The sequence below is a fragment of the Protopterus annectens genome, chromosome 2.part2, assembly GCF_019279795.1.
Source record: "Protopterus annectens isolate FY-2018-M chromosome 2.part2, PAN1.0, whole genome shotgun sequence".
NCBI lineage: Eukaryota > Metazoa > Chordata > Ceratodontiformes > Protopteridae > Protopterus > Protopterus annectens.
The window spans coordinates 699,894,919-699,921,974 of record NC_056730.1 but is presented as its reverse complement, the minus strand read 5'-3'; the positions used below and the strand labels follow the sequence as shown (position 1 = coordinate 699,921,974).

General features: G+C 39.7%; 1 protein-coding gene across 3 annotated transcripts in view; it reads right to left on the bottom strand.

The window, feature by feature from the left end:
* LZTS3 (leucine zipper tumor suppressor family member 3) overlaps positions 1-27,056 on the bottom strand; it is a 1,582,991-nt gene that overhangs the window by 118,085 nt on the left and 1,437,850 nt on the right. For all 3 annotated transcript variants that reach the window (XM_044064093.1, XM_044064094.1, XM_044064095.1), the window contains one exon: positions 8,511-9,344. In XM_044064093.1, the coding sequence (XP_043920028.1) occupies positions 8,511-9,344 (834 nt within the window). The remainder of the gene's footprint in view (positions 1-8,510; positions 9,345-27,056) is intronic.

Below are 27,056 nucleotides of genomic sequence, written 5' to 3'. Positions count from 1 at the left end.
GCCAGTTATTTTATATTAAGAAGGTGTGGTCTGCATTCCTGTGGAAGGAGAGGCTAGATTTTGCCCTTCTGAGCTGGGAGTTTCTGGTTAAAGGCTTATTGTGTCTGCTTATCTGAACTGTTTCTTTCTGAAATTGGTACACCTTGTTTGCTGTATCATAGACTAAAGTCAGACCTGCTGAATCTAGCTTTGTTTGTATAACTTGAGCACTAACCCAGACCATCTTTTTTGTAGAAGGTTCCCCTGCATCCTAGTGGCAGGAGTGTGCAGTTAGAACTTGTCTGATCGAAGACTACTGGAATGGGGCTCAGTTTTTAGCTTTTTATTGGTTAAGTGGTTAATTTGTTTAACTCAGTTTGCTCATTTGCTACTGTTATATTTAAAAAAATGCACTTTATGCATCGCCACTTAGCTAGGATTAAACTATTCTCTGTGCCATAAAGTCTGCTGTTCAAATTTTCCCTTAGAACTAGCCAGTTGTTTAGTTTTAGCACTAAAATCTGTTTTTTTACACTCAGCACTTCTTCAGAACTCGTTGTAAGCAATAAATAAGCGACAAATTTCTACAGCACTCAACTTTCTTGACTTGTCTAGAGGAAAACAGTTTTTAGTACTTAATAAATAAGCACCTATCCAGGCATGTCTGGGGGTCAGCTCCGGGTGTTTTCTCCTGTCTACCTGATGAATCTGGGCATCTTGGAGCAATACAGAAATTGCCTCATGTACACAGGCAACCCTCTCCTCCTACCACCCAACACTACAACCTGTGAGAGATGCATTTATATAGCCAAACTGGAAGCAAAGCTCTCTTCACCCAAGACTGGACTAAACTTTCAAGAGGAGAAGGTAAACACTTGCACCACACCGCACTCATCACATAGCTCCTCAAAATCTACACCACCAAAACACTCACATAGAAACATGAAACACACACCTACATGCGCAGAGGCTCTTAATAAAAATCTGGTCAACCAACAGAGACCTCCAAAGCAGAAACGCAAGCAACCTCCACCCCCCAACACAACCCAAATGACACATAGCCCACATACTCAGTGTGCAACTCAACCACAGCCCATAAGGCATAACAACGTACCCAACACTCTAGTCACAGGTGACTCTATAGTCAGGCACACTGATGTTCCATTCACCAGGCTAAACAAGGAGAAAGTCACTGTCAGATGCCTGTCAGGTGCCAGGATTTGCCACATAATGCACGCACTCAGGTCACTCCACAACAAGTACAAATATGACTTTGTCACTGTTGGTGTGAATGACCTGAGACATACCTCCCTGGACTACATGAAAAGAGACATGGAGGAGCTCTCTGATCTTGTAGCCCAGGCAGGGATGACCCTAGCCCTGAGTAGCATCCTGCCATCACCCAGAATGATACCACAGTACAAGGACAAAATGATTAACTTCAACAATTGGCTAAGCTTCTGGTGTCATTCTAAGGGGATCCAGTATCTGTCTGCCTGGGATGACATGATCGACAGACCATGACACTTTGCCAGAGATGGCATGCACCTGTCACCCTTTGGATTCTGGATACTGGCTAAGGCTCTTGACACCCCTATAGTGCCTTTTTTAGGCAAGGTTCAAATAACAAATTCACCACATTAACAGGTACAAGCAAGCAAAATCTGAGGGTAATGCTACTCAATGCTAGAAGTCTAAACCTCAAAATGCATTCACTCGAAGCACTCCTTAAAATGAAGAACATCGACATCTGTGCAGTGACACAGACCTGGTTCAAGGCTCCAGAGAGCACCCCTGCATTACCAGGTGATAATTCATACCACATCTTTCAGCCACCTAACCTGGACTGAAACACTAAAGGCAGAGGCGTGTCCATATTCATTAAGGATATCCACACCTCCTGGCTAGTTGCTCAGCATAATGCATCCAAGATTATCCAAGTGCAACTAACTCTGGGCAAAACTGCAATCCAAATTGTAACTTGCTACAGATCCCCCACAATGCCCCAGGATTCCCACTCCTCATTTCTTGATACACTGGAAAATATTAGGGTACAACCCAACACCCTAATAATGGGTGATTTCAACTACCCCACCATTAACTGGGAAAACTATTCATGTATCAACTCTTTTGCTCAATGTTTTCTGGAATTCATAAATTCCAACACCTTGGATTAACTTATCCACACCCCCACCAGGGGCAGCAATATCCTAGACCTGGTCATTACCAGCATGGGTGACCGGTGTTCCACACCAGAGGTCAATTCCTCTTTGGTCAGATCCGACCACAAGCTAATCACCCTAGACTTTCACATCCTGCTCCCACCCCCCCATTAGGAAAACCACCGTAAAAATGTGTCCAAAGCCAACTTCACGCTTCTTAAGACAGAAGTGGCAAACTTCATGACACCTATGCAGACGGACAATAGAGGTACAGCTACTGAATCCTACACAAATGCACTTTATAAGCACTTACATGAGTGCATAGATTGTGCTATCCATAACAGAACCAAGATGCTATCCTCCAAAAAAAGGAAGCTAATCTGGTGGTCCCGTGCCATAAACAAACTCTACAACAGAAGTAAGAAACTGTTGCAAAAAAGAGTAAAATCCCATGATTGGAGGAACTCCCTGGTCAGCCTCAGTAAGAGGCAGAGATCCCTCATAAAATCCTCCAAAGCTAGTTACAAAAACAAAATCGCCACTGATTCTAAAGACAACCACATAACATTCTATAGCTATGTTAATAATCTCAATGCCAACATCCTGGCAGATAGGTTCAGTGCTAACTTTACCCCCTTCTCACCCCCTAAAGGCCCCATCTCTATATACCGGAAGAATGCAAAGTTTCTGAAATCATGGGTACACAGGTAAAAACCACACTCTACAAAGCCAAGACATCCATGGGACCTGACAGCATCCCAGGCTGCGTTCTACACGAACTGCAAAATGAACTGGTACCCCACCTAAGCACCATGTTCAATCATAGCCTCACCTCAGGCTTTGTGCCCACTGAATGGCACACAGCAACGGTTATCCCACTTCACAAAGGGGGAGCCACCACAGACCCCAGGAACTACCGCCCCATTAGCCTAAAGAGCCTGGTCTGCAATGCCATGGAATGCATCATCATGGATGTTATACACAAAGACACTGGTAATCTCCAAACTCTGGACCCCTCCCAGTTTGGGTTTGTAAAAGGCAGGTCATGTCTCCTAAACCTGAGTGACTTCTTTGAAGCAGTCACCAAAGCTGTAGACGAGGGTAACGGGGTTCACACAGCCTATCTAGATCTCACCAACTCTTTTGACACCATCCCCCACTTTGGAATTATAGATAAACTCACTAAACTAGGCATAAATCCCTATGTCACAAGATGGGTTGCCAACTGGCTCACTGACAGAACCCACACTTTGAAAGTAGCAGACTCCAAATCCGACTTCAGACCAGTGACAAGTGGTATACCACATGGTTCAGTCCTGGGTCCTCTCCTGTTTGGTATCTACTTTTCTGAAATATAGGCTAACACAAAAGATCTTTGGCTAATGAAGTTCGCAGATGACTGCAAACTAGGAGCCATAATTGAAACTCCTAATGATGTGGACATTCTACAAAAGGGCCTCACAGACCTACGAAATGGCCTCATGGAGACAGATACCTGGTGTCAAAGCCATGGCCTCAAGCTCAATGCCAAAAAGTGCATTGTCATCCCCTTTGGTAAAAACTCTGTACCCATGAACTACCACATAGGTGGTAGTCTACTTAACACTGAAAGTGTGATAAGAGACCTTGGGACACAGGTGGACAGTAGTCTATCCTTTGATAATCACATCACCACAGTAGTCTGGAAATCCTTCTACATGGCACACTTCATCACAAAAGGTTTCTCATCCAGGAAAAAAGAGGTCATTGTTCCCCTCTTCTCGTCACTCATTAGACCCATTAAAGAGTACAATGCCCCTTTTGGTATGTACCTCACAAAACATCTACAACAACTGGAAAGTCCACAGAAATACCTCACAAAAAGGATTACTGGCCTCAAACAGATGCCCTACACAGACCGTCTCAAAAAACTCCAGATTTACTCTGTTGCATATCGTCTACTCAGAGGCGATCTCTGCCTAAAATACAAAGCTATGTCAAACCCAGAGCTGTTGGACATGCTCCACTTAAAGAAATCCCAATCCCTCCAAGCTACACTCTCTAGGGCCCTAAACCTTGTTACCACAATAAACAGAATATGCTGGAGGGATAGATTTCTGTCCCAGAGACTTCCTATACTCTGGAACAAACTACCTATTGATATCAAACAAAGCTCCTCATTAGCACTCTCCAAGAAAAATCTTGATGATTTGATGGGAAATAGGAAATTCACCCCGGAGATCAACTCTGTGGCTTTGCTCGACAGGGGCACAGGAAAATAATTTTCTTGGGTGGCAAAAGCCAGGGCACCTTTTTGGCTAGGCTTATATAGGCCCTAGGACCAATAGCTTGGTACCCACCTATGAACCTATTATTTGGACAAGTTAGAAATTGTTAATTATTTTAATGTATTTTTTGTCCCAGTGTTTGTAAAAGAAATATACAAAGACAGTTCTAGAGTGGGAAAGAGATAATGGAAGGGCAACTAACAATCACATACTGAAAGTAGATATAGAAAAGGAGTTAAAGAAATTTAGTGGAGGCAAGGCACAAAACCCTAAAAGTATACCTTGTATGATCATGTGGAGCTCTGTAATTGTGTTAGCAGATACAATGACATAACTTTTCATGCAGTTGTTTTGTATTTGCTGGTTTGCAAGAGTACAGGATGAATGCCTCAGTGGTATAACTTCAGAAAGAGTGCACAGGAAATGATCCGATAAGCTACAAACCAAAAAAAAAAAAAAAAAAACTCAGCTCAGTAGTAACAGGAGTCATTTATTTTATTTTATTTTTGTTAACTGGGGAAGTCCACTGGACACATGTCCTTTTTCAGTGCAGGCCTAGGGATAATAGCTGTTTTCCAGTAGCACCTGCATTTAGTTTATTTTATTCATGAAGATAGTGCTAAGACAAACACTAATCAGCTTCCTAGAAGCTAACAACTAAAAGGGTAAGATTTGATTTAGATTTGTGGCCATCAGTTCATGACACTTCAACCTGCTGACTGCTGTGGCTAGCGTATGTTGGAATTTCTTAAAGGGAGCTTTGGAGGTATGGTTTACCTAGGCTTCAATAAGACCTCTTACTTGGCCTTGCAAAGACACTGATAGCCAACCAACAGGGCTTGGAGTGGGGGAAACGCCTACAGAACGGGTGGAGAAGTTAAGTTCCAGGAGGAAACATACAATGATTAGTTGAAAGCTACCAAAATAAATAGGCACAGCCTTGAGCTAACTTCTGACCAGTATCTCTGTGCCAGCCATTTTGTGAAGATCTAAGAGTTCAATCAACCCATCAGTCAATGACATTAACATAAATGGGATGGAGGTTGTGAGCCTAGAATGGGATTTGAACAAACTAAAACATTAAGCAGACAAATGAAATCTGAGATTTAATACAGCAAAGTGCAAGTTACATCATCTAGAGTTGAACAACTCTGAGCAAAAATACTAGCTGTTCTGGTGTCCAACAATTCCATGGTCAAATACTACATGGGGAGATTCTTTTTGATGAATTCAGAACAAGAAGAAGACCTTGGGTGATAGTGACCACAGAAATTAATGTCCAGACAAACTGAGATAGCATTATCTAAAACCAATTAAATGCTGGGATGTATCATCAGGGACATGAGCTCAAGAAGTCAAGAACCTATGTTACCATTTTGTAGCTGTCTTGTTAGGACATGGTTAGAGAACAGTATGCAGGTCTGGTGCATTTACAGACAGGAAGAAATTAAACCAATGCAAGGAACAAGAAAAAAGCTATCATGGTAATAATGGGTTGGAAGATAAGAGATAAAATGTGATAAAGGAGGAAATAAACCATTTTACAGAGGTGAATAGTAGAAAATGAGAAGAATGTTATGCATAAGTAAGGCAATAATGAGACAATGTGAGCAATTAAATTACAGAGAATTGGCAAGGGAGGAATGAGAAGGCATGGATTTCAGAATGAAGGGTATAAAGTTCAGTCTAGATATTAGAAAGCATTTTTTCAGAAAATAATAGTGGATAAGAAAAAGGATACCGATCTGAGTTGCAGACAGTGAGGCTGTAGACACCTTTGAGGGTGCCAGGGAACAGTGGTAGTTTAGAAATGGAGACATGGATTGGGCAGTTAAAGGGGGTTAGACTGTAAGGCAATCTAAACAGAGATTCTTGACTTTTTCTGCTCTCACCACTACATAATGTAAAGAAAAAAATATCCAAAGTGTAATTCTGTATAACTGCACATCTGATCAATACAACATAATATCACATAGGTGCAAGTACAGATAAACCATAATCCAGTTATCTGCCAGTCATATTTCATGCTTTTTACCTGCCATAAAGGTAGTTTGAAAGTTCTTAAACATTTCCAAATCCATTCATCACCACTACATATTATTTGGCAGTGAATTCAACACAGCCACTGTTTTTCTTGTTAAAACCAATGAAATTGAACTGGTTAGTTTGAATTTGTCCAATCACAATATCAGTAGATTGCCAGGCACCCAGTACTACTGCTGCACAGGTTAAAACAGCACTGTCCAAGGCCATGAATACAGCTTCTATGGGACCTGACAATATATCTGGCTGTGTTCTACATGAACTACAAAGTGAACTGGCACCTCACCTGTGTGACCTGTTCAATTACAGCCTCACCTCAGGCTTTGTTCCTACTGAATGGCACACTGCTATAGTCATTCCTCTCCACAAAGGAGGAGTGACTACAGACCCTGGGAACTATCGCCCCATTAGCCTGACAAGTTTGATGTGCAAAGCTATGGAATGCATCATCATCGACCTAATAAACAAGGATAAAGGGAATCTCCAAACTCTGGATTCCACACAGTTTGGTTTTGTGAAGGGTAGATCATGCCTGCTCAACTTGGTTGACTTCTTTGAGTCAGTCACCAGAGCTGTGGATGAAGGCAAGGTGGTTCATACAACCTACCTTGATATGGCCAAGGCCTTTGATACCATTCCCCACTCAGGAAACAGAAAAACTCACTAAGCTAGGCATCAACCCCTATATCACTAGGTGGGTTTGCCAACTGGCTCACAGATAGCACACACAGTATAAAAGCAGCTGACTCCAAGTCAGACTGCTTACCAGTCATGAGTGGAGTCCCATAGGGATCAGTCCTGGGTCCTCTCCTGTTTGGTATCTACTTCTCAGAAGTCCAGTCCAACACAAAGGGACTCTGGCTGACAAAGTTTGCAGAGGATTGCAAGTTGGGAGCCATTATTAACTCCCCAAGTGATGTTGACATCCTACAGAAAGGCCTCACTGAGACCAACGACTGGTGTCAGAACAATGGCCTTAAGCTCACTGACAAAAAAAAGTGTCATCATCCCCTTTGGGAAAAACCCTGCACCCATGAACTACCTCATCAATGGTAGTCCACTGAACACAGAAGGCGTCATAAGAGATCTGGGAACACAGGTTGACAGCAACCTCTCTTTGATCACCACACTGCCACTGTGATCAGAAGTCCTTCTATGTAACACATCTTATTACTAAGGGTTTTGCATCCAGGAAGAAAGAGGTCATTGTCTCCCTCTACTCTTCCCTCATTAGACCAGTCACTGAGTACAATGCCCCATTTGGCATGTAACTCACTAGACACCTGCAACAACTGGAGAGGCTGCAAAAGTAGTTCAAAAAGAGGATCCTAGGCCTTAAACACTTGTCCTATAAGGACAGACTCAGAAAACTGCAACTATTCTCTGTCTCATATCGCCTACTTAGAGGCGATCTCTGCTTGACTTACAAAGCAATGTCTGACCTAGCTTTGTTAGAAATGCTACATCTAAAGGAATCCCAATCCCTCCACACCACATGCTCCAGAGACCTCAGCCTCATTACCACAATCAACAGAACATGCTGGGGGTACAGGTTCATAACCCAGAGATTGCCCATGCTATGGAATAGACTTCCCATACATGTCAAACAGAGCACCTCACTGGCCCTCTTCAAGAGAAATCTTGTCGAGTGGATGGGAAATAGAAAATTCACCCCAGGGATCACTCCAGTGGCTCTACTCGACAGAGGCACTGGAAACTAAGGTAGAGTGGCATGATGCCAGGGTAATCCTATGGGCTAGACTTGTAAAGGCTGCAGGGCCATTAGCCTAGTACACACCTATGAACCTATGAACTATTGATTTTTAGGCATAATAATCTATCAGTAGGCGTAGCAATCAGTTATAGACGCAACATTTTTAATCACTTTAACCTAAACACAGATTAATGCTATGCCAGCAAATAAACCCATTTCACTATAATCTGGACTTCGTGCATGTCACAAGGGAACAAAATGTACTCTTAGTTACTACTCTAAATATCTATAATTATTTTATTTCCACAATTGCATAACTGTATTTTTCTTTGTATTACTTCTTACCTCCCATTTTGTTTCTTCAATTTTTGGTAGAAACTCTGCCTGCTCTTTTTTAAAAGCCACACATTTCTGTTCCAGATCTTCTCTTTCCTGTAACAGCTGTGCAATGTCATCTTGTAGCTTTTTCTTTTCTTGCTGAAGTTTGAAAATCTGGAGTTGCAAGGCCTGTTGTGCCCTCTGTGCCTTTTTGGATACCTGTTGCAGTTTATTTGCATAATTTTGCCTCAGATCTTCCATTTCTCTCTCCCATATTTTCTGTTTTTCCTCAAAAACTTGAAAAATAGCAGCCTCACTTTTGTCTAAATTCCTTCTCATCTGAAGAACTTCCTGTTCCTTTTCCCACAGCCTGTCTTCCAGATCCTGAATGATGTCATCAGTTGATGGTGAGTGGAAAGGCAAGCTATCATTCATATGATTCAGTTTGTTGAAAGAAGACGTGCTCTTGCTTGATGATCGACCACTATCTGAGGTAGATATTCCATTGTATCCAGCTGTATTTTTTTCTATGTAGGTAGTTGTTCCAATGTGATTGATGTGGCTTGTGGAAGCACTCATTGGACCAACATGTTGGCTATAACTTGTCCCATAAGTAGGAAGGCTAGTCAGAGAGTTTCGTCCAGAGTCTGACAAACCTCCAACATGATTTATAGTCCTACTTAGACTTGGTTTATCATTTCCAGTTTTTGAAGCAGATGGATTAGTGCTGTCAGCAAGGTTTAAACCTTTTCTGTTCTCAGAAATCCCATTACTTTGTGGTGGGCACAGGTTCTGCATGGAATGAAAGTTTTTGGGAACAACTGGTTTGAAGGCTGAAGGTCTGACCAGAGGTTCATTACCCTGCGGAAATAAGAGGTATCACTTATTACAGGCAGGCTTAGGCTGTATTGTAGACATGACTAAAACAAACACTCAGACAAATGCATAAACAAATAAACACTTCATCAGAAGTAAGTAGAAAGAGAGAACTTGATAAGCATAACAGCTAAGAATTATGACAACAGTTTATGAAGCATAGCAGAAAGTACTTTGTCAATTTGTCTGGTATGTCTATATACAACAACACAGCTAATTTTAAAAGTAAATTTTAAAAGTATTTCTACAACTCTAAATAGATTATCTGCCAGGGGAAAACATACAAATAAATCTTTGTCAGGGATACTTGCACTTGTTGCAAAAGGACTGTGGATGCCTGTGAGCCTGAGACGGTTAATAAATAGCTACACACATAGCTTTGTTGAAAAAGCACTGAATAAATACTGTGTGATTAAAATCTCATAAATGAAACACACACACGCATACATGCAGATTAAAACAGAAATATATATATATATATATATATATATATATATATATATATATATATATATATATGTATATACACACACACACACACACACACACAAACACACACACACAATCATACAACCAGTCACTGTAAGTGTTAAAAAGAATTAGAAAGAAATTATAAAAACATCAAATGGGTCATGTAGGGAACTGAATGGAAGCAAACAACTGCAATTTGAACTTCAGCCAATATAAAGAAAGAATGGTTTAGCACTTTTGTCTCTAATCCACAGACTTCATCAGAACCTAGTGCAGATAAAAACACTGCTATTTAAAACCTATCCCATAATCGCATGACAAAATTTGGAAAGCAACAGTCCGCTAATCAAAACTCATATTAAATTAAATACATTTTATGTTTTAAAATACTACTAATACTGATGTTTTTATTTATTTATGGTGAAATACATCCATCCATTAAAAGCTGGCATTTAATTTCTAATCTTTCCAATGTGGTTTTTTCAATCACCACCCCTTGAATTAATAAACATTTTTTTCCAAAACCGGGACTAAAATACTTGGTGTTCTGGGAACTCCTTGAAATATTTATACAGAGCATTATATTATTAATATTTCAACTTCTTATGCTATAAAGATATTGATAAATCCTAGTTCTTAAATTACTAATAGTACTACTAACATAGAATGCCTGGCATGTTTTACAACATGCCAGATAAACAGCACCTGTTATCCTACAAATATATGCCTTCCTTTTCTTGGCATAAGTGATAAAGCCTTAGAATTTCTAATCATCCTCTCATTATTATAGGGACATTGTTTACATACCCCACATTTATTGGTTCTACCCAAGGGGTGTTGTATTGTTTCCAACTTTGCCCTTTTAAAAATATTCTTAAAATGTAACCCTCACTTATGGATAAAGATATGATATGTACCAGTAAGGGTGTCATCAATGTTAAATGCAGACAGGATGTTCCAATGCCTACATACTATATCCTTCAGTTAATTCATATCCACACTAGGTTTAATCACCACAGCTTTGTAGAAATAACATATTGTTTTCATTTTCTAAGATGTTCATCATAACATTTTATAAAATAAGCAGGATCATCTCCCGCCTGTTACTTCAGACTTCTTCCTGCAGAATGTCCAGTAAAATCTCTGGATACCCTCTTTCTAAAAACATTGATTTCAAATGTAATAATTCCAACTTAAATGTTCATCAGATGTCAGTCCTGAAGCCCTAATCATCTGCCCCTTAACCTAAATGTTTTTTCTGGTAAAATGGGTGACAACTACTGAAGTGAAGAAAACCATTGCTATATGTTGGCTTACAATACAATCGGGATCAATGTCCCCGCTTAATTCACTCTTTGTAGATATATACATCCCCCCAAAAAATTAATACCATTATCTGAACTATTATTGGTAAATGAAAGGAAAATTAGCAGCATTATTAACAAAAGTAATAAACTTATTTTATTGTGCAATGTACCTGTCCATAATTAAAATATATTGCCCAGAAAATGTAGATATGTTCTCCATTCATTTTTGAATGATTTAGTAAACAAATAATAGTTTTCCCACCAACATATAATTAGGGTAGCAAAAATGTGGGCACATGCTGCCCCCATTGCCCCTCCACTAGTTTGTCTATACTACTCACCTTCATAGTATAAGAGATTGCAGCTCAACACAGTATCAATAAATTGCTCCAGAAGTTTAAGTCACCCCTAGTCAAATCATTAAAACTCTTTATTATATCACAAAGCATGCTAAACCTAGGATTTGTGGAATCACAGAAAAAAAGATTTGTAATCTCAATTGTGACAAACAAGCCTTCAGGATGATATTCAATTTTTCTAAAATGGAGCACTTCATTTTCCATGTAAATGTAAGTAAAATAAAAAATATTTAGCTGCAAGTAGAACAAATGCTGTCAATTAACATGTAAAGTAGAATATATGTTTTCATCATGTTTCATATTAGATTAATGACTGAAGCAAAGCTGGACAGACCACATTTAGTTATTTCACATATCCCACAAAGTGAACACATACCTGTTAAAACAAATAATGCATCATTTTGGTGCACACATGCAACAATATTTTCTTATTGCCCAAGATATGGCTGAAAATAGTCCTGGTACCAGTCCATCTACCTAGTTACATTTAATCAGTATAAAATTAAAATAAATACATAGACTAAGAAGATGATGCTGCTTTATTGTTAATTATCTTACTTAGAATGTTTTACTACTGAGGTGTATAAATAGAGGGGCTTCAGATGCAGTTACTGTACAAGACAATTAACATTAACACAGCTACTTTTAAATGCTGGAAAAAAGAAACATTCAGCATAAGCAAACCTTTATCCCTCTATCCATGTTTTAAACCATGTCAGGGTCACTGTAGTAGCAAGTGGAATGGTTCAGAACAAACTTTCCTGACTCCAGTCGCAGTCTTCAGCTTATCTTGTAATATATTCAGGGGTCCTTAGGGAAGCTCTGGGATATACTCCCTCCAGTGTTTTTGAGATCTGCTCTGTGGCCATCGCTCCTTGTGCTCTATTGGGTACAACTTCACAGAAAACAGCAAGGACCCTCCTAAACAGATGTTTGAACTACCTCCCCCCGATTCATCTGAACAAGGAACAATGGGCTGTCTGAATGGATCCTATCAGATTACAAAGTTCCTTAGTCTGTTGTGGAGATTTAGCTTAGCTACCCTACATAGAAGCCTGATAGCTTTTGCTTATTAATGAGGCCTCAGCCTTTCAATCACTACCCAAAGTTCTGACTATAGGTGAGGATGGGGACAGATTGATTGATAAACTGAAAACTTTGTTCTATGGCTTAGCCCCTTCTTCACCGTCACACTCCAGTGCACTGTATACCTGCAGCATTGCCACCACTGTACTCATCTAATGGTCTAATGGCCTGGTCTTGTCATTCCTTTACTTTCACTTATCCACTTACATTGCTTAACTAATTTAGCCATTTAGAGTTTTGTGCTTTGCCATAAACTGCTTCTGCATTTTATTTCCTGCTTTGAGTAATCTGTTTGGCCTGCTGTAGGGATCTTTCTGGATTTGATTTTAGTGAGAGTTAGATGAATGTCACTGTTGAAGTGACACCCAAACCCAATGTACAAAAATGGGAAAAAAAAGAGTTGTGGATGGAAGAATGGGTGGAAAAAAAAAATAAAAATATACTGCTACCTTCAGTGTTGTGCTGTACTGAAATTCATCAAGAAGGGAGGTGATGACGATTATAAAAAGAACCAATGCCTAGAAGGATCATTGATTCATCAAGGCACTCCTGCTGTGGTTTGTTGTTGTAAGGGTAGGGAGAAGTTATATTTAACTAAGAATGATATGTTTGAGAGGTGGCTGGTATGCCTTTCTAATGTGGAGGAGCAAAAGTTCAATAACACAAGTGAGTTAAGTAGGAGTGAATGACAGACTGAGTCAAAGGCTTTGATGAGATCAGAAAATGGGCCTCTTGTGAGGATTCCTTTAAGTTAGTGAATATAGTTTCAGTTAATGTGTGTAGGGCAGTTTGGGTGCTCTTGTGTTTACTATGTTGATGTGTGTAGGGCATGTTAGATGCTCCTGTGTCTCTGAAAGCCATGCTAATGGCAGGAGAGGATGTTATATTGGCGAAGGAGGGAAGTAATCTGGTTGTACACATCTCTGTTTAGTATTTTGCCTAGGTGTGGTAAGAGAATGATAAGTCAAAAGTCTGAATTGTTGGAACAGGTTTAGCAACTTTAAGGATGGGGTAGCGGTTGCCTTTTTTCTAAATATTGGAAAAAGATTTACTATGTGAGTGAGAGTTAGAAAATTTAAAGGATGTGGTGGGGTATAATTTATGTTATTTTCTGAGGAACCAAGAGAAAGACCGTGAGACCCAGGTGGAATGTTATTTGGTAAGGATTGCTACATTGTATAAGTTCAAGTTTTGGTGAGTTTCTATGGGTGAAGTGGTGGCAGACATGGTTCTAATGACCGAGACTTGTGCAACTTCACTGGGGATGCAGTGTGGGAATATTACTGAATTATGTTAACAACTGATGCAGTGATACTATGTCTGCTTTTTCTTGGTATTGCCAGTCAGGTGACGTATCTCTTTTAAGAAAGTGTCTGCAATTTGACAAATTGCTGGTTTGGCTGCTGCATAGCTAAATAGCTTTAGACCTTCTAAATATGTTTTTGGCTTCATTGTGCAAGGCTCCATAGGTGTCATGGCCATGAGTAAAATGTGTCTGCTTTCACACTTTCCAAGCATCGTTTCTTTTGTTGAGAAACTGCTGGAGTTTAGGAGTTATCCATGGGAGATGTGTAGCTTTATGTAATCTATGTTTCTTAGGAAAGAAGTGATTTCATATACTACACAGGGCTGCTGTAAAGAAAGTGACTGCTTCATTTACAGTGGTGTTGGAGTACGGTAATGGCCAGTTTATATTGTTAATGGCATTCACAGCATGTTGTGGATTTGTTGCAGTATTGGTGTGGAATGGGAGTTGAAGTGTTGGACATTTTGGTTTCTTTAAGGAGTAAGTGAAAGCAAAGGCACAATGGTCACTTTAGGTCTTGTTGGTTCCATGAGCAGAGGTTATGATCAGAGAGAAAGCTTTTGGAATGCATTCAGTGCAGTGATTATGCTCCAATATCAGGAAAAAGACAAACTTGTTAAGCACCTATCTGGTATCAGGAGGTAGGGTATTCAAAACCTTTGGTGAAATTAGGTTCATGTTAGAGGACATAATGTAACCTTGAGATGAATGATGGGAAGAAAAATTCAAGACAATGAACAGTGGCATGTGAAAAGTAGGTCATGGCCAGTCCATGGGCCTAAGTGTTTTTATCTGCCATTACAGTCTATGGTTCATTGTCTTTAATGACTCTTCACTTTGCCTATCACTGTCTCATTTTCATTTTGATATTACTGTTCTCAAACCTATGTACTCTGTTTGATTCCATATCAGACTACTTCTTTCACTAGCTTATTCCTTCCTGCCATCTCCATGTTTGTGTAAAGAAAAGATTTCCCCCTACGCATTCAGTCAAACTTCAAGTTGTACCATCTTTATTTATCCAGTCCCTTATTGTCTCACCTTCTTTACACAGTGGGATATTAGGGCGGCTGCAGTGGTGCAGTGGTTAGCGTTGCCACCTCACAACAAGAGGTTCTCTGGTTCGATTCTCGGCTGGGGTGCCTTCTGTGTGGAGTATGCATGTCCTCCCTGTGGTCGCTTGGGTTTCCTCTGGGTGCTCCGGTTTCCTCCCACATCCCAAAGACATGCAGTAGGTGGATTGGATACTCTAAAATTGTCCCTAGGTGTGAGTGCGTGCATGTGTGTGCCTTCTGTGGAAGGTTGGGTGCTGGGCTGGCAACTCGACACCGTAAAACTCCACTGTCAATCATGAGCGGACAGATGATCCGCTGTGGCGACCTCTAATCGGGAAAAGCCGAAAGAAGAAGAAGCCATGTGACTTCAAACCATTTTCATTTCCAGACTGCATTTTGTAGACTTTCTGACATCTATTTATAAGTAATGTTGTACTTCATTTGCATAGAAGGTGCTTCTGTACCCTTGACATCACTACCAACTCAGGAACCTGCAAGTTCAGAAGACTGAAAAGAGGAAAGTAAATGAAACCACTAGGGCATTCAGTGGCTTTCTAATTCTTAATACTATTCAAGCTGCACCACACCTCTCAGATGACCATACTTTTGGAGAATGTCCAGATTTTTGTCTAATATTTTTGGTCTGTTCCCCAAAAAATGAGTTTTTCTGGAAAATCACTGAGGACTGAAGTCTCTAAATAATGACATGCATTTGAGTTCCAGACTTCACATCCTTCAGGAAATGAATGTAAATGCAAATCCTGTTATTCTAGCAACTTTCTACGTTTATAAGAGCAGTATTTAAAATCTGTCACTATTTGTGGGCCTTTGTCCCCACATTACCTTAGGCTGTGTGCAGTTTTCTTGCATTAAGAGGCTGAGAGGTATGAGCTACACACAAGTGAATGTAAAACTGTAGAAATGTGTCAAATTGTGGTATGTCTTGCACTCTGAGTGTTGGTAGATATGATCTGTAAGCCTCTAGAACAGCTAGATTCTGGTTTGAGTATATTTACTGTCTGCAAAAATTAAATTGCACAGCCCTGTGTAATAATAGTTTTTAGTGAGAAGCCCCTGTATCATAAAAAAAAAGAAGCTCTCTGCTGGGGGCTTTTGGCAGAAACACAAAACAATACAGCTGGTATTACTAAATACAGTCACACTTGGAAATACTTGAAAAACAACCATGGCTGATATGCACAAGGACTTTGATTGCTGTTTGGAAATGAATCCTGTAATTATACTACTTTTGATTAACAAAGGATGCATTGTTTTTTGTCTATTGTCATGAGACATCTAAACTGAATGACAGCTGTGAATGACTTACGGCAATTATTTATAGAAATATTTAGCAGTAGAAAAATAAGAAAAAATGAAACCTGTTACATTTGCTAGAATCTGATTTACAACTTTCAAAACAATTTGAAGCATGTTGCAGAAGTCACAGCTGCAAGATTTGACCTGCTAACTAGTAGGAAAACAGCTACAGGGTAATAATGAAGGGTTTTCTTGGGAAAGACAAAACACATTTTAGCTACCATTTGGAAAGCAAATAAGGTAGCCAAAATTAATTTTTGTGGCAGCATTGTTTTTTTAACAGTGGTTGTAGCTTTCACAGCAGCTTTGACTGCAGCTTCTTCAAAAGACATGCTTGTAATTCTAGGAAGTTGCAGAAAATCTGTCTGGGCACAACACCTTTTTTCATGACCGTAATGTGCTTTTTACTTATGACTTTAAACATAACTGCAGGTTTCCAGTTCATGATCAGAAACCTTGATTGTGTCAGGAAAAAAGTAAAAGAATAATAATAAAAAAAGGAAAACAGGCATATTATATGTTGGCAAACAGTACGGTGAAAGTATCTTGCAGTCTAGTTTAACACTCATACATAGAAAACTTGCTTAGGTTAATAGTGTCACTTTGTCTTGTTTTGAGTAAAACAAAGAATCTGAAGAAAAAGCAAGAATTAGTCAAATGAAAAAAAGTGTAATTCACACCTCCATTACTAATACAGATAACCCTTGAGTCACAGTTGTTTGCTGGAGGGAAGAGCATCCCTTTGATATGATGTCCTTCACTGAACTATGTTTTCAATATATTGGTTGAAACACAGACCCAGGGATTCTGAAAACTTTGCTGCATTGCAATAACTGATTTTGCTTGACACACAGTGAATGTGCAATTCTGAGAAAGAAATAATGTGAGTGGTTCATGACGACCAGCAGAATATATGCTAATGGCTTTATAATTAGATGGTAATGAGCAACATTAGCTGAAAGAGCAGCACTGTGTATGCAAATAATGCAAATCAAAATGGCAGTTCTGGAACATATAAAGTGTGCAACGCAGAACTCTAACAGTGTTAATGAACGCAGCTGAATTCACATGTTCAAGACAAGAAACTCGTATTGCTGCTATGAGCCATGGTGGTGGGCATTCTTGCTCCTGAAAGCTCTGTGTCATCCAACCACATTTAGCATTATGGACTACACTACACTGACATTGTGGCTTGATACCTTGTATTTAGAGACACCATGCAAGATATTGTAAATATCTATTAATTTCATTTGTCTCATCTGCAGGCCAGTGAGAGTCATGGAGTATCAATCCTAGTAGATATAAAGGCACAGATGTAGCTAAGGTGGGATGAAAGAGGTAGCCACCCTAGGCACAATGTGTTCAGGAGCGTGGTCTTCAATGCAACTGACATCATTCAATGAATGCTGGTACTGCATTTGCAGTAGCAGTTTGCTTCAATTTGAAAGAAAATAAAACCTTTTTTTGCTCCTCAAGACCTATATGTGTGTTGTTGAGAGTAGCAGAAAATACCCATATGGAGTCTATTTTTTGCTCTTTCACAATTTGAGGGGGTGGCACCACATTAGGGGACAGCATCAAGTTCCAGAACAGCTGGCTACATCTCTCTACCAAGGTATGTGCGGCTTTACATATACTAGATACAGTGACCTTTCATCAAGCAAATGGAGACACAGTGAGCATTTCTCAGGCATCTGCCTTGAGAATATACCATCAGTTTCTCAAGTCTGTGATGCGGTATGTGGGGAAGCATATCTGAGCTCCCAGTACCACAGAGGAGTTAAACAACACTATATGGGACTCACTTTCCTGAGGTACTGGGGGCCATAGACTGAACCAACACTGAAATGAGGTCCCCACCTGGAGAACCTGGAAGAAAATACATAAACGTCAGAGGGTATCACTCTATTAACTGCCAGATGATCTGTAAAATACATTGTATCATCTACAAAGTGTCTGCAGGCCACCCAGGCAGTTATCATGAATCCCATATATGGCACACCTGTGACATGCATCAGTGGCTTGCAAGAGATGACTTCCTCTAGGGGTATCTCATTGGCAGTGATGGATATGCCATGGAATCTTAGCTGATGATACCTATCAGAAATCCACAGAAGGAGGAAGACCAAGGAAACAACTATGAGTTATTACAAACAAGGGTCATTAAGGAACATGTGTCTGGGCTGCCGAAGGCCCGCTTTTAATGTCTGGGCACATTTGGTGGTGCCCTGCAGTGTGATTTTGGCACATGTGCAGACGTATTTCCAATGCATCCAGTGTTATACAATATCATATTTAGGAGGCAGTTATACTGGTGGGGGTGGGGGGGTGGGGGTGGAAAAGAAACAGTTCCCAGCAGACCCGGCAGTGGAGGTTGAGTCAGATGAGGAGTCGGTGGAGGAACAAGTTGTAGGGGATAGAGATGGGTGCAGAATGACATGGCACTGGCATTCAGGCAGCAGATTGCACATAGCTTTTGGACATGGTAAAGTAAATACACTACAATAAAAGTAATGCAAACAAGCCCAACACCAGGCTGTACTTCCTCATGCATGGGCTGGCCGCACAGTGCATCAGACATAGGTAATCCATTTAACAAAGTCAAAACTCAGGGAACAGTTACCATTATTGGCAAAGTTGGAGAAGGGAGCATATGCATGGATATCTTATACAGGGAGATGTGTGATTGTTGAAGACAATGAAAAGCAATACTACACTTATGTGTAAACATTGATCTTCGCCTTTAAACTTGCACCCCCACATCTGCAAAGTGTGTTTGTGTGTGTGTGTGTGTGTGTGTGTGTGGGGGGGGGGCCCTCCACACCCCTCAAACTTATCCATACCAACTCCAACACCACTATACCTTGGAGCAAAGGGAATATTCTGAGAAACAGCAGTCTCAGACTTAGTATATGTAAGTCTGGTTTTCAGGGATTCGGTTTCAACATTTCAGGACTTGGGAATCTCAGTATTTACATTTTCAATGGTTACCCATTTAAATAGCATACCGTGTGCAGCTGGATCCTGCTGCAACTACAGGTGGGATATTTAATCCATTCTTCATCTCACACTGATTTCCTCCAGTGTTAAGTGTTAATGATCATCAGGCTTCTTCATGCAAACAAAGAATACAGTGGTGAGATGCCCACAATCATGCCTGCTGTGTTTCTGTATTCCAGGGGGAGTGATACAAGTAAATTCTGACTGATTTAATTACTCCCTTGGAAGACAAAAACATACACATCAGGCTTCAGTAACTGGAAAGCCATTTTTTATTACATCCTGACCATTTTATGTTAAAAACCGGCTGGCCTGGCCACATATTATGCTGCAGACTGGAAATTCTCACAAGCTAGATACATGGTGTTCAGATTTTAAACACCAAGAATCAAAAAGTTAAGTTGAGAGGCAGACCCTTTCTTTTTAGTGCTTTCGGTCTTTGTTGAGAATCCTTGATTCAAGCCTTCATTTTGAGTTTCAGTGTGAGTAGCATTCCAGATTTCAAAATAACTAACTCTACACTGCATGTTCAGGGCCTCCTGAGTCAATGTCTTTCTGGTTCACTGCCATGAATGTCACACATAACATGACTGGGTGGGCAGTTCTACATTTTCATTACTGACACTGTTGTACCTCTTTATTTATTTTACATTTGTTGACTGGGCTAGTCTAACTGGATATATGTCTATTTTCAGTAGAGGCCTAGGGAGATAAGCTCCAAGACAGAATTTAGTAACAAAAAGTGCTAGTACAATACATTAACAAAGGATGGCAGCTCATTACATAACTATGTAACAAACTTATCACATATATAAAGAAAATCTCAACAAGACAAGGTCAGATAAATAAAGAAACTAAATAAAAATCTAAAATTAAGAAAATATCAACTGGACAAGGTAAGTTAAACATAGCAAATCTAAAGTTGTTTATATTATAAGGAAGAGTGGAGTTAGTACTGAGATATTAGCAGGTAAACAGAACCCAGTAAAATAAGAGAAAGTTAATCAGGTTTAGAATAGGGGCATAACCAATGTGCTATGAGGTAAAGTTTGTTTATTTTTGAAAAGTGATAAAGAGGACAGTGATGCAAGTCCACTGGGAAGTAGGTTCCAGGATTTCCCAGCAGTATTAGAAAATAGAGAGTCACCGGCTATGTTGTTGGATTTACATATACTGACAAGTAGTTTATTTGATGAACGTAAGGTATTAAGATTGCTATAGTGGGTAATGAGGGTAGAAAGTATAGGAGTATTGGTAGGTTGGTAAAGAATCTTGTGGGCAATGGTCAGTTGGTGAAGTGTAAGCTGATTTTGTAGCTCGAGCCATCCTAGCTGTTTTAGATTAGTGCAGTGGTGTGTTCTAAAAGGATTTCCAGTAGCAAATTTGGCAATGTTGTTATAGGAGATTACCATTTTGTGGAGGTTATTTTTTGATAGATTAGTATATATAGGTGAGGCATAGAGGAATGTAGAGATTAGATGAGTGTGGGCGATAGTTGTTCTAGCTGCTGGTGTAAAGAAAGTTTTGATCCTATAGAGAGAGACAGGTTTTCTATTTACAGTTTTTATTGCATTGTTGATATGGGTGTTGAAGTTGAGATTGCTGTCAATTGTTATTCCAAGAAGTTTGGTAGTAGGGTCAGGAGATTTTAAAGTACCATTATTAGATATGACTGTGAACTGTATTGGAGAAGACTTACATGTGGGAGTAAAGAGCAAGAGTTTAGTTTTTTTGGGGTTCAGAAGGAGGCAGCATTGTGTAAACCATTGTTCTACTGTATTAAACACTTTTTGGGTTAGGGACTGCAGTTCAGATATAGATGTGGCTGAGCATATTAGTGTGGAATCATCTGCATATTGTATACAAGTAGCCTGAGGAATTACTAAGTGAAGGTTATTAATGAAAATTGAAAATAGGAGAGGTCTCAGTATTGGGGGACACCAAGGGTAATGGGGAGGTGGGTTGATAGATTATTATCCCATAGCACTGCCTGTTGTCTATTTTCTAAGTAGGATTGGAACAATTTTATAGCCAGTACATCTAGTGAAAGGGATTTGAGGATATTTATAAGTATCTGGTGGTTAACCATATCAAATGCTTTTGAAAGATCAATAAAGCGTGCAGAGGAAAGCATGTTGTTGTTACAGTTTTTGTTAATGCAGTCAGTAAAGGATAAGAGGGCAGTGGTAGTACTGTGGAATGGCCTAAATCCATGCTGACACTTGGAAAGTAGGTTATTTTGGATTACATGGACAAGTAGTTGACTATGGATGCATCTTTCCATAATTTTTGCCAAAGGTGAGAGTAACGCTATTGGTCGGTAGTTAGAAAATTCATTAGCGTTGCCACCTTTGTGTAGGGGGATAATGTAGGAGATTTTCCAGATAGTTGGGATTTGTCCTTCGCTTATGGTTCTGTTAATCAGGATGGAAATGGGATAGGCTATGGCTTTGGCAGCTTTTTGCAGATATTCTGCAGGTAGTTGGTCAACTGAGGGAGTGGATGGTTTAAGTTTTTGGATTAAGGTGAGAATTTGTGATGTAGGGACTGGCTGTAAGAGAAAAGGAGGGAAAGGGCTAGTATTAGAGGTTGTGAGAGTTGAGCTATCAGGTGATAGCTGATTTGCAAGTGTTTGAATGGCCTCTGTGAAAAAGATATTGAAGGTATTGGCGGTTTGCATAGGATTTTCACGGTCAGAGCTTTGGGGGGGGGGGGTTTGGTGTAATGGATTGACCTGGGTGGAGTAGTTTGCTAATGGCTGCCCAAAACTTTTGTGGTTTCTTTTGGTGAGTTTGCTGGAGTTGTAAGTAAAAGTTTATTTTGTCTGAGAGTATAGCTTTCTTTGTGTTATTTCTCAGCTGTCTAAATTTTTGTTGATCTACAGGGTTTTTAGTGGTACACCATTTGGCCCAGACTTTATTTCTAAGTAAGATTTTTTTTGGTTGGTTTCTCTAGAAAGCCATGGGGCAGGTTTAGTCCTAATTCTGATAGATCGGGTTGGTGCAAGGTGGTCAAGAATGGCTAGGAATTTAGAATTAAAGTATCTTACGGCTTCCTCAAGAGGGAGGTATTTAATGGGAGACCAATCACATGCCCTAAGTTCTCTTTGGAAGAGATCAGGGTTAAAGTGTTTATTGGTTCGAGTTGTCTTGAAAGTGGTTGGGGAGGGTATATTGGTCTTATGCCTGATAATATAGGTGAGTGAGTGATCACTTACGTCATCTGGGAGGGTCCCTACTTCATATGCTTGGAGATGATTGTTTATGAGTATCCAATCTAAGGTACTTTCTTTCTTACTGTGTTTGTTTATTCTAGTAGAGGAGGTGATGGTTTGAGAGAAACCATAAAGGTTGATATGGGTAGTAGGGTGTTCAGGGCTACAAGACTTTCAATCAATATTAAAGTCACCTAGGACTATAGTTTCTTGTGGGAAGTTTTGAGATAGGCAGCAAAGGATATCTTCTAGGGTGTTGTTGTTATTGCCAGGAGGAAGATAAATACAGATGATATATATGGATTTGCTTGTATTAAGCTGAAGTTTAGAAATTAGGATTTCAGCATTAGTGTCTTGAGGTGGTTTGTACTCAGATATAGTGACTTGAAATTCTGCTTTATATAAGATTGCTACCCCACCTCCCTTTCTAGCTATACGGTCTTGTCTTATGATGTAATATCCAGGTGGGATGACTTCATTGTCTTTAGTCACGGGTTTTAACCAAGTTTCTGTCAAACATAGAATGTCAAAGAAGTGTACTTCCAAGAGAGCATGGAGGTGTGCAACTTTGTTATTTATACTACGTATATTGAGGTGTGCTATAAAGAGTGAGTTAAGAGGTTTGGTAAGGGTGAGTGTTGTTGACGGATTGAGGTTTTGTGGTTGAGTGGTAGGAGTATTTGTTGGGCCTGGGTTTGGGTGAATATCTCCATCTTTTAATGAGTGGACTTGTATTCCATATCTAGGATTTGGGAATTTACTGAATAGGTTTGGAGAGTTCCTAGCTTTTAGATAGGTATACCTAATATGGGCTAATCTATGATATTTTGCTAGTAGATAGTTGAGTGTAGAAGTTATGTTTGCATGGTTACTGGAGACAATTAGTGATGGCATAGCAGTTTGCTTATAGGGGTAGTGGAATTATAGATGTAATGGGTGTATGTAGGAGGTAAGGAGGTAGGCTGCTGTAAGAGAGGGTAGAAGTATGGCTAAAAGTAGCAGCTTTAAATATGCTGGGGTAGGTAGTTTAGACATTGCGATGATTGAGTTGCAAGGTGGAATGTAGGAGGTAAGCAAGAGTAATAAGTGTGTATGGAGAAAGGTGATGGGGTTATGGGGAAGTGGTAGGGAGTAGTTAGAGAAGGAGGGAATAGTAGTAGTAGCCTTTTATAGTTGATCCTTGTGGGAGGTTCACTAGGAATAGGGAGTGGTTACCTGATGATTGGATACTTGAGGAAAGAGGGTGTGGTTATATAGTATAAGACTAGGAGTATTGGGGGTGGTGGAGATTGGGGGTAGAGTAGGGGAGCGGAGTGAGCCCGCAGGTCGAACGGAGTGGGTAGAGACAAGTGAAGGAGCAGCTCAAGAAAAACAATCAGCAAAATGCTGACTACTGAAGATAAGTTAGGTGAGGGTAAGTACAGAGATAAGTTCTACAATGGTAGTGAAGTGTAGGAGGATAGGGAGGTGTTGACAGTTAAAATCCAGGGTGAAGTATGATAATGTTGAGATCAAATAAAAGTCTTCAGAAATGTAATTCAGTGATAGTATAAGACAGTGGGATAAGCATGAGATAGAAAGAATTGGAGAAGGGTGCTACCTAGTGGAGAGAAAGTCTATTACAAGGCAATTCTATATGGGAGCTAGCTGGTCTAGGACTAATGAAGGAGATATTAAAAGTTAAAAAGGGGGGGGGGTTACAATAATGGAATGTAAATGTTTGGTGGTTTACAGAGTAGATAGTGGGAAAAGGCTGCTGGCTGTCCTGGTTGGGGGCATGCTCTATAAACTCAGAAGCAGTAATTACAATTATAAGCTTTACTAACAGATTTTAGGACACCACATACTTTCTTGCTTTCTTTAGTGTGAGGATACAGGGAACAGAAGGCAGTATGATGAGACCGCTGGTATTTGGAAGGGGTCCTTTATCACCTGGTAGGTAGATTCTAGAGACTAGTGCAGGATCAGCAAGTTGGAGAGCAGGGTACTTTAGGGAGAGATAGACAAAGTGGAGAGAGACAGAGAAAAAAAACAGTTAGTCATACATAATTTAGAGCTAGCAATATTTCTTAAGAAGATAAAGAACAGTTAAACATTTATTCATTCTCTCAGCAATGAAGAAGCTAGAGGATATATATATATATAACAGCTAGCTAGTGCTATAGCACTATTATAATGCATGACATTATACTACATTTGAAAGAAATATAGCAGTTTATAGATCCTTGTCAATCCTGCTTAATTTTAGCTGGCTTACTATACCCCAACCAAAAAAAAAAATCTATCTACTCTTAATGAAAATCATTGTTTCGCTTGCAGCCAGAGTCCTGCTGCTAGTTTTTCTTTGTGAACAAAATCACATTGCAATGCTTCAGAAAGTGTAGACTATAGAGATGTGGTGCTTGTACACGTTACTGAAGCTTTTGACATTGTTAATAGTGCCTTGACTAGCCACAATATTAAATGCTATGGTTAAATTGGTTTAGTGACCACTTCCAGCATGGAAATGGTTACTGATAAGATCAACAGGCCTTGGTGTATATGTCCTGTAACTAGAATGTCTCATGTCTCAGTACGGCAAACTTTCAAGAATGAAGTGGAATTTAAGAACACGTTGGACAAATTTAGTTCTTAAGAACATTAGAGAAAGAATAGTGATGGTAATTTAGGATCAACAACTTATCCATTACGCAAAAAAAAAAAAAATGAGCAGACCGGGTTAGTGAGCAGTCCTCTACTGCAGTCAAAGTTTTTTTTTTAGTTTGATTCTCCCTATAAACCAGTATTCTGCACGTGCACGCTATGTCAGGTCCTTAATGGTACCTGAAGCAGACAATTGTTACATAAAATGAATTCTGTTATGAATTTCAGATTAAAAAAACAGCTTGGTCATAAGTGACAAAGACACAAGTACCCTCCCTATCGCTCTGCAAATAATGTGTATTAGAAGCAAGATGTAAGAAACTGTCCATTCATTCACTTATCATGTGCTCTCTTCCATCCTACTTCAGATTATAAGCCATCTCTGGCATTCATTAACACAGTGCAAAGAGGCATACAGACATCTTACATACTAGGCTGTGTATGCCAGCATTCAAGATTGCCATCCATAGACATGCATCAAGGTGCTGAATGACAGTATCATAACTGTATGAAGCTTGTATAAACTGCCCTAAGACATACTTATTACATTGCTGTGTACTATGCACTGCTCTGCCATGTACCATCCAAAGTTCATGGAAAGCTGCTTGTGGTTTCCCAACTGTCCAATCTCTTATAACCACTCTGCAAATGTTTCCACGCTTCCTGATGCTAAACATTTTAAGCATGCTTTCAGTTAAGATGTCCGTAAAGGTGACTGAATGGTAATTTGTATCTGTAGAACTCCTCAGTTAATTCAGTCGTGTCTTGTGCTAACATGTGCTCAGTCCTCTCACAATTAACCTTCCTTATCATATTCCAGCAGTATTTCTGATAAAATAAACATTTGGAATAACTGTTGCTATGTCCGCATTACCTTACTTCACTTCTTTGTGCACAAAAGGAATGAATGCCCATGATTCATTAAAAAATTACAGCTATGATGTTGGCGGTACTTGGATCATTACCACTAACACCATTGGTGGAAGCATGCAGGCCCCACACAGCATGGAGGCAGGATACTGTTGTGTGTGGTAGTAAGTTTGCCTGCACCACACGGGACTATGCTATGTAACATATTGTCAGGGAATGGGATAACTATGCTAACAAGCCCAGTACCCTGTGTTTTCTGTATACCTTATAGGGGCCAACCAGTATTCCAATGATGCCTGCATTTTGAATTACATACGACTGGGGATTAGGTAATGTGCATAGGGTTTAGGTGCTTGGTGTACTAATGATGTGTACAGGAGTAGTCATCTACATCTGAAGTCTTACTTCATTGTGTGCAGATCTTTCTGAATCTGTACAAGTTTGGTACCTATGCATATTGATCACAGCCCTGCTCCACTGCTCATCAAAGGGTATGAGTATTTCCCTATATGCATAGCTGTACAGCCATATTTACTGGGCTTACTTGGCTAGTACTTACAACGTACAACACTGGTCATGACAAGCTCCATACCCATGAAGAGTGTTTTATCTGAGTATTTAATTTGTTGTAAGGGCCTAGATCACTCTGAAAAAGAATACATCTCTGTCTTTGACTTTTGCAAAAGTAAACCTCTCTAGCATTTTGAAATTCATAAAAACTGACATAACCATCCTTTGAGTCAGAGAGAAACCATGCGTCGGGTGACATCAGTTAGCATTCAGTCTAACAATTACATAGTGAACTGATTTCATCCCAGCCAGAGACTTCAAAAGCAAGCACACTGTTGGGTGATACCAATTTGTACTACATAAACTACAATGCATCTACCTCCACATTTTTTATTTTCTTAAATGCAGAGGAATATTTCTGCATAAATATGTATTTGTGTTTATTCATGCATAAATTTTCCAAGTGCTCTGTGAATAAACTTGTAATTATCCTTGTGTCACCAAAAATACTGGCACACAAGCACACCCACAGCGTCACTTGTCATGGACTCCTGACTAG